General features: G+C 42.3%; 1 protein-coding gene across 1 annotated transcript in view; it reads left to right on the forward strand.

The window, feature by feature from the left end:
• The window catches only part of trpm7 (transient receptor potential cation channel, subfamily M, member 7), a 33690-nt gene that overhangs the window by 22419 nt on the left and 2527 nt on the right, over positions 1-8744 (forward strand). The window contains exons 23-36 of the mRNA XM_068599543.1: positions 778-910; positions 1046-1224; positions 1476-1608; positions 1979-2775; positions 3815-3903; positions 4081-4171; positions 4336-4412; positions 4520-4557; positions 5205-5233; positions 5781-5840; positions 6451-6495; positions 6759-6824; positions 7864-8147; positions 8482-8564. Of these exons, the coding sequence (XP_068455644.1) occupies positions 778-910; positions 1046-1224; positions 1476-1608; positions 1979-2775; positions 3815-3903; positions 4081-4171; positions 4336-4412; positions 4520-4557; positions 5205-5233; positions 5781-5840; positions 6451-6495; positions 6759-6824; positions 7864-8147; positions 8482-8564 (2104 nt within the window). The remainder of the gene's footprint in view (positions 1-777; positions 911-1045; positions 1225-1475; positions 1609-1978; positions 2776-3814; positions 3904-4080; positions 4172-4335; positions 4413-4519; positions 4558-5204; positions 5234-5780; positions 5841-6450; positions 6496-6758; positions 6825-7863; positions 8148-8481; positions 8565-8744) is intronic.

The following is an 8744-nucleotide window of genomic DNA, read 5'->3' on the forward strand; positions in this document are numbered from 1 at the left end:
AACGTAGGTATCTTTTGGAAGGCCATGGCTTTTTGTTTCACCATGGCATCGGCAGCCTCGACTCAGCTGAAACGGTCTAACAGGCAACGATTAGGTGATCATCACTTGAGTCAGGGGCATTTGGCGCTTCGGTGGAACAAAACACCTGGCTGTGCTCCATAACCTGAGTTGGAATCTCTAAGGTTTCCCACACCGTTGAAATTTATCGCATGGTTCATCACTGTTGCTGTGACCTGGAAGTGGTGAATAATCTGTCAATTACAAAGCCTACATTCCTTGTCAAATTATTCTAGTAAGAAGAAAACAATCCATTTAAAAGAGAATTGGGTGATCATGGTTAGTTTTTGAATAACATTTAAAATATTTCTCTGATCAATTTGTGCACTGCAACAGAGCAGCTTAGTTCTTGTACTGGTTAGGGTTGAAGTAAAGGAGAAGCTTACCACCATATGCGTCTTCCTTTTGGGGGTTTGCATTGTTACAGCTTAGAGTTAATTAAAGGCATATCCACAGTTCAAACATCACATATATATGTCTATATATAATAAGGATTTAATTATTCAAATAAATAATATTTCAAGTAAATATTGTCCTTTTGTTTTAATACGTATTCATGTGCGCTATGGTTACATTTTGACCTCCACAGGTCGGGTAGTAAGTTAAAGATTGTACAAAGGAACAAGACTTGGAGGGGATATCTTTAGCATTTGGGGGATTGGTATGCAAGTGCATACTTGCGGGTGTGTGCATGTGCTAAAAGCCTCCTTTTCTTTACAGTGTGTGCCAATACCACTGAAAACTCAGTGAAGAACCTATGTTCGGCGGGAGTGTGGCTAACTCCTCTCCTTCAAGCAGTCTACCTCTTTGTACAGTATATATTAATGGTCAACCTCCTCATCGCCTTCTTCAAGTAAGTGCACACCATTTCTGCGCTAAATCCTCAAAAATGTGGGTACTCATTAACTTTGGTTTATACGTTGCATTTAAAAATATCGCTAGCATTCTCCACAACCTCACCGTAATTTGCGTACTCTCCGTTTTCCAGCAATGTGTATCTGCAAGTGAAGTCCATTTCTAATCTGGTGTGGAAGTACCAGCGCTACCACTTCATTATGGCCTACCATGAGAAGCCTGTCCTCCCGCCCCCGTTTATCCTCTTCTGCCATATCTACTCTCTCTTCTGTACGTGTAGAAAGAGAAAGAAGGAGCATACCTACGGACCAAGTACGATCACACAACTGTCCGTTTGTCTGTTTTCTGGCAGAAGCATCATGTCTCCTTAATATTGATTAGTATATACCTGCCATTAATGTGTTTTTCAAGAACAAACAACTGGGATTAAAATGCTTTTTTTGTACAAAACAATACAATTGAACAAAGTGTTGCTGCTTAACTGGGCATTAAGGAAATCTCTAACTGTACTGCATTTTTTTCTTCCTTCTTTCTTTCTTTCTTTCTTTCTTTCTTTCTTTCAGAGCTGTTTCTCACAGAGGAAGACCAAAAGAAGCTCCATGATTTTGAGGAGCAATGTGTTGAGACGTACTTTCATGAAAAGGATGATCAGTTTCACTCTGGGAGTGAGGAGCGCATACGTCTTACCTCAGAAAGGTGAGGCTGATTCTGGCTTTCTTAAAAGTGCAGTCTGCAGTTTTCTTGTAAATAAGCAAAAGTCTTGTTTAAAGTTGACAATACTCGAAAACCAAAATGCGGTCTAATAAATGAGCATGCATGTGCTTCCTCGTGCCTGCGACAAACTAAACAGGGACTCGCTTATAACAAACTTCTCCATAGTGCGACTAGAGGTCCAGACTCCACCGCCAAATGAGTAACATAGCCTACTGAATGCACAGTAATTCTGAAATAAGAACATTTCCTTCAATTAGAAATAAGAAAAACCTGATCAAATGAGTTTGTGAAACTTTCATTTTTCACACAAACTGAGCTTTGGGTAAATGAGTCTACTTTCTGTCATTTACAGGGTTGAGACCATGTGTTTGCAGCTGAAGGAGGTTGGCAACAAGGTCAACTTTATAAAACGCTCTTTGCACACACTGGATTCCCAGATTGGCCACCTGCAGGACCTCTCAGCACTGACTGTGGACACCCTGAAGACCCTCACTGCTCAGAGGGCGTCAGAGGCCAGCAAGGTCCACAATCAGATCACACGGGAGCTCAGCCTCTCTAAGAACTTGGTCCCCAGCATCGCCCCTGCGGCAACAGACACCGGCCCCCAATCCAAATCGTCCGCGATCGGGAAACGCAGTGTGGGAGCCTACTTCGGCTCCTCCTTTCCCCTGGCAGGATCCAACATTGCAGACTCTCTTTTTGGGATTGGTGTAGGGGGAGGGGCTGGCACGGAAAGTAGCCAGAGAGTCGGGCCCAGCCATGGAGCAGGGTTGGACCTAAACCTCAACCGGGCATTGAGTCCAGAAAGGAGAGGGTTATTTGGGCTCGGGCACCTTGCTGCAGAGGCCGGATCCTCAGGCAGTGTCGGCTCCAGTGCCTTTGCCCAAAGCGCTGTGGCCATTTCCCCTCCGGAGCTGCGTCTCCGAGGCCGATCTCTCACCCAGAGTAAGCTGACCCGTCCACAAGAGCCGGCTCTTTTCGACTCCCCATCCAGCCTGCCCAATGTGCCCTCCCCCGGGGCTCAGTTCCACATCAGCAGCACCCCTTCCCAGCCCAGTGGCTCCAGCCACCCAGAACTCACCCTAGCTAGGCTTTACCAGCAGCCCTTCCAGCCAGACACCACCACTGTAGAGTTTGGGGCATTTGTGGGTAAGTACAAGAATGAGGTTGAATCTGGTGTGGATGAGGAGGTAAAAGAGGCGGGCGAAAACTGTGTGTGTGTTTATCCTACTGTTGTCATTGTCTCTAAGACTTCGCACTCTGCTCGGCTTGCCTGCTTGCCTGCTTGCACTGCAAAGCCTGAGAACACAAAGGTGTTAGGAGACGGGGGGAGAAAGAGGGAGGTGGATTTAGGGTACGTGAACAAAGCGTTCTGTGACGACGAAGGGAGATCAGGCTCTCAGAGTGCACACAGTACAGACACTAAAGTCCCACTGGCTCCTGAAGCCGAGTCATCCCCGGGTGAAATCCACGGAAATAGCAGCCTGCCAGGTTGTGCGCATGCCCCTGCCGTGGCACTCAGGAGACCCAACAGGCGAAGGAGCAGGGAGGAGAATGCGTCGGGACTACCTGCCCCACAAGCATCCTGCTATGAGGATCAAAGTGGGTCAAAAATGCCGCTTGACAGGAGGAACACAGCAAGAGAGCCAAACAGAACGAGAGGTTTGAGTTTCAGTCTGAGCTTAGATTGAGGACAATGCCTGCTGGGTGTTCGGGCCTGTCCATCTTCTGATCAAGATCCCATTAGACCTTAAGTTGGTGGCTTTTCTTCTCTTTTTTTCTGGACCTCTTGTCTGTCTTGTTAACTTTTTGTTCCTGGGTGGTTCTTTCCGTGTTTGAAGGATTGGTCGACTGGTTGAGGTTTTCTGAGCTCTCTGTGATTTATGGATTTGTGTAGCAGGTGTAGGGGAAGTTTTGTCTTGCGTTTGTGGTGTCGATTATGTCACCACATGTTTGTGTTTTTTTGTCTTGTTCTGAATCCTACATAACGATTGCCTTTTGATTCAGGAATGATATAAGTACAATCTCTGTAAAAAAAAAATGATTTGGTTCATGTGACAATATCCCACCAAAACAATCACAAACATAAATTACTTGGAAAAATACAAGTATTTAATTTCATAATATTAAAGACTAACAGGTCAGTTTTTAATAGTCATGTTTACTGACAATATTTTTTTGGTTTTAGGACACAAAGACAGTTTGGACCTCCAGCACTCCTCACCCAAAGAGACCTCCAGCAGACAGCAAAGCCCGGTCTCACAGACCAGATTGCAGGTGTGTGTGTGTGTGTGTGTGTGTGTGTGTGTGTGTGTGTGTGTGTGTGTGCGTGTGTGTGCGTGTGCGTGTGCGCGTGTGTGTGTGTGTGTGTGTGTGCGTATGTTTTACACAAATGTATGAATAATTGTATGGTTATTTGGTGCACGGACTGTATATATCACTCATCATCCACAGGCTCAGCCTGAAGGTCATATCAGAGCAGTCAACTCCTACGCTGGCTTCACAGAGTTTGACAGACACCCGGCTTTCCTCCATCCTGACTCCAGTAAGTTCACAAAAATAACACTGATCATTTTAAGAAAACATCTGCTCAAGAAGACATTTTTTAATAAATATGATTTTTTTTCCGCAGTCCAAAATCCATCAGTCTGATGTTTCCCACGTTTTCAGTCTCCCTGTGGTTGGTGATTGTTCATTGTGTTTTTGTAGCTCTGAAGAAGAAGGGCAGGAGCAGAGTGTCAGCTGAAGACATCCTCGTTCATGAGGACCCCCGGCCTGCAGTGCTGGTAAGAAATGTGTCTATTAATTTACTTTTTATGAATACAAAATAAATACAAGAACACAACTCTGTAAAGTTGTGTCTGTGTTTAACAATTCCTTATTTCTCAATCAGGAAAGAGTTCAGGTCAAATCAGCCCAAGCCAGCAGCTTGTAAGTGTTAAAATATGTATATGCATACACACCACACCTACACACATGTATTTCTATACCTGTGAGGAGGACCCTTATTGACAGAACACATTCCCCAGCTCCTGACCGCACCATAAACATACTACGGCTAAATGCCTAACCCCACCCCTGACTGGATATTTGGAGGAGTTCATAGTATTCTACCTGTGGCCGTGTACCATGAGCTGAACCTGTGGGCTGTATGCTGCCTCTCTTTTAACTTAACCTTTAACCTAATTCTGACCAAGTCTAAACCCTCAAATAGGCCTTTTAAGTTATTTCTAATGGTGAGGACCCATCATAATGTCCTCACTTTCCAAAATGTCCTCATTCTCTAGGTCTAATTTTTAAATTGGTTCTCACAAAGATAGAAGTTGGCTAAACACACAAACATACACCTCCTAAAACTTTTGGGGACTCAAATGGTCAGACCGGGTAATGTCTGATTTTAGTTGATTTGTAATGCATATTTGTTTTTCACTTTAAAATCAGCACTCAATGATACACACTATCATCTTATTCACACCACTTTATGTAGATGTGTTGCACAAGCTCTTGTGTAGATTCATGAACTGCACTGAAATTAATCTGTTTTGTTAAACTAAGGTCTTTCTGTTGTCTCTCTTCAGGCGAGCCCCTGGGGAAGATGCACCAAATGGTAAGAAGTAGTTTTACTGTAGTTCTTCCATCTTGAGTTTGGTTGGACTCGTTCTTTCTGGAACGGCCGGTCCAGCAGCACTTACAAAGAATCTTATATTTTTTACCATTTTCCCCGCTTCACACTCTTAACATAATCACCAAAAAGAAGAATATTGTTTCTTTCCTTTTTTGCAGTATTTTTATCATGTTTTACTGGTGAAAGGTGTGCGGTTTTATTGTGATTTGGCTTTAGACACAGAAAGGATGATGTGTCACATTACTTTAATATAAATATTTTTTAGGAGTTTTATTCCAGACCAGGAATGGTTGATATAAGTTAATGAAATATTTGGGGAATATCAAATTTATTTAACGTCACTACATTTGCATATATTGCATTAGATGGTATTTCACTTGAGATAGAAGCCTGCCTGCTTTGCGAGTCATTTTGGAACTTTGTTTATAAAAAATCCTACAAAAGGAAGTGAAAGCTGCTGTACAATACTTTGCTTATGCATATTAATATTTCTGGATGAATGCTTCCCTGTGCTTTTCTTCTTCTGTAGCTACAGCAGCAGTTTCTCTCTACACGCCTCGACACACCCACCTCGGAGCCAGAAAGGACTGTGAGTAACAAACAGCACAACCCAGTCAAAGCCATGTATCCGACATTTTACCGTTTAAACTTTTGGGCCTTAAATCGCTGAACTGATCAACAAACTCTCAACACCAGTTGACACCTAATCATCCAAGTGCCCAACCTTATTAGTTCCAGCTTCTCCCATGTGGGTAAATGGGAGATTTTCTGCTACAGAATCTGTAGCTAGATCTGAATACAAATACTCACTAGTTACAGTTCAAATCCCAATATTTCCAAATAAGATATATTGTCCTTTTTTTTTTCCAAATAAACTTTTGATGAGATAGGTCTGGTTAAAATGATATCCGCAGTGATAACTATGGTATATTTCTTCTTGAGTGTTGTACTGTATTGTTATTTATGAGATTTTAAGGAATATCCATGCACAAATATTAAAAAATTAGGAAGTAAAACTATCAAGTTTGTTCTTTTTGTTTTGGAGTCGTACAGAGACATCTACTGGTGGATACTGAGAAAGCTGATGCTGTTTCCTTTTTTCAAATATCCAGTGTTTATCATTGGCGTGTTCATTAAATTGATAAAACAAACTAATTCTGTAAAAGAAAAATGAACGGTTCTTTTCTTTTTCTCCATAGCTATTGGCTCACCTTTCAAGCCCATGGAAAGCTACCAGTACTCGGGTGAGAAAGCGAGAATATGTTATCTCACAGGGTTTTATGTATTATTTTAGTTCCCAAAATTGATGATTGTATTTTTTATTTATTTTTTTAATATCTTAAACATGCATTTAATTTAGAGTGCTGTCTGTGGGTGAAAATGATAACTATCACTGGGGCAATGAATAGTTCCACAAAAGTAGTTTAACCTCTCTTGACTCCTCTTCTGCAGTTCTTAAAACCGGTTTGTGTATTTACGTTTGCTCGCGTACTTTTGCCTCCTCCAGCTGTCGAGCGCAACAACTTGATGAGGCTGTCCCAGAGTATCCCCTTCACCCCTGTGCCCCCGAGAGGTAAGTCTGTACCACGGTGCCGTCCCAGACGTGTCGGTTCAGGTGTAAACGCCAGACTGTTCTGAGGAAAGACAGCAGGCAGTTGTAGAATGAGGAAGTTTGGAGGGAGATAAGAGTTTTTTTGCTTTGTTTTTGCCCTCTCACACCTGCAGCTGCTAAGCTCTCACAAACTGACCTTGTGCAGCTGGAGTGTATTCACTGCAGATTGGTTTTTACCTCTGTATTCTAGTTTAATTAAAACAATTTAAACATGTTAATGGAAAAAAAAATGTTCATGGTAAAATACATCAGCTTCTGGTCTTAACTCAATTATGACCAAATATGTAATTCCTTTGTTTTGGTTTTATAGGTCAGTACAGACAATGAACAACAATAACTGACCAAAGTAAACTTATAGGGACAGCTCACTCAATCAGCAGATATACACCTTTATTCAACTTTGGTCTGAAAGCTTCTGGGCAACTAAAGCTGTTTTACAATCAGCTATCGCACATATTTATTAGCTGTTCTTTCCTTGACACATTTATTGCATCATTTCATTGCTCTTTCTGAGTGACACAGACCAAACTGTCTCTGTGCCAGTTTTGTGCTGAACAGTTAGTACAGACTTGGCTTGTTAAAATGTCCGTGTAGTTCCTTCTAATGACATTGCCTCACCCCGTGCCCAAAAGATAAAAAAAAAAACCTGTTTATAAAGTATTGATACTGCTGCTAGGTACTAATGCGACAATACCAATTGAATAGAAGAGCTACTGTATATTTAAGAAATAGTCATTAGAGTGTGGTTGGCAAATGTTTGCTAACAAGTCAGCCAGAAACACTTTATGAACAGATAGTATATCAATGTTCTCTTGCTGTAGCACTAGAATGTTACATGTGCGGATGAAAAACTTTGAGGAGCTTTAAGAAAACAAAAAAACAACAAAGAAAGCAACAAGTTCCACGATTTCTCGTCACGATTGTGCAGCGTGTCCGTGCGACCATTCTCGTGGAAAGTATAACCATGGCATTACTCATCTGCTGCTCTGTGTTTCCTCAGGGGAGCCGGTGACTGTGTACCGCCTGGAGGAGAGCTCCCCCAACACTATCAACAACAGCATGTCTTCCTGGGCCCAGCGGGGCCTCTGTGCTAAAATAGAGTTTCTTAGCAAGGAGGAGATGGGGGGAGGACTCAGACGGGCCCTCAAGGTGCTCTGCACTTGGTCAGAATACGACATCCTGCAACCAGGACATTTGTACATAGTCAAATCCTTCCTTCCTGAGGTGGTCCAAACCTGGCAGAGCATCTACAAGGAGGACACTGTGCTGCACCTTTGTCTCAGGGTAGGGAGCACAGACACCTCCCCTGGAGACCCCACATGTTCACATATTATCTGTACTGCTGGGCATCACAGATTTAGCAGTCGTAAAGAGATGTAAAAGTATAAGCTGAGATGTAAAAGTATAAGCTGATTTTTAGGAAGCTTTTAATGTGTCACTTTTTGAAAGGGAATGTATCAACCAATCAGGCTCTGCCGATATAAGATGAAAAGTTATAATCTCAAAAAGCATAAAGGTTTTAAAGACATACTGCTGAAAGCAAAATGAACTGCCATCAAACAATGCCGTTGAAAAACTGTGGCTGTGCCAAAATATTTGTGTCTCTACATCACTCCAGGAAATCCAACAACAACGAGCTGCTCAGAAGCTGACATTTGCCTTCAACCAAATCAGGCCGAAGACTATTCCTTATTCACCGAGGTAAGCGCGCTTGTAACAAGAGTTGGGAGAATACACGCTTTAAATTACCCCATATCTTACAACAGCTTTACTTAGATTTCTTGATATGTTTTGTCATTATTTTTGATGCAACGCACACCCAAGTCACAAATATTGCTTAGCTCATTGTGGTTTGGCAAGGCCAGATTACTAGACTGTGCA

Source organism: Clinocottus analis, unplaced genomic scaffold (assembly GCF_023055335.1).
Source record: "Clinocottus analis isolate CAN_PGR_092001 unplaced genomic scaffold, fCliAna1.0.p SCAF_1, whole genome shotgun sequence".
Lineage (NCBI taxonomy): Eukaryota > Metazoa > Chordata > Actinopteri > Perciformes > Cottidae > Clinocottus > Clinocottus analis.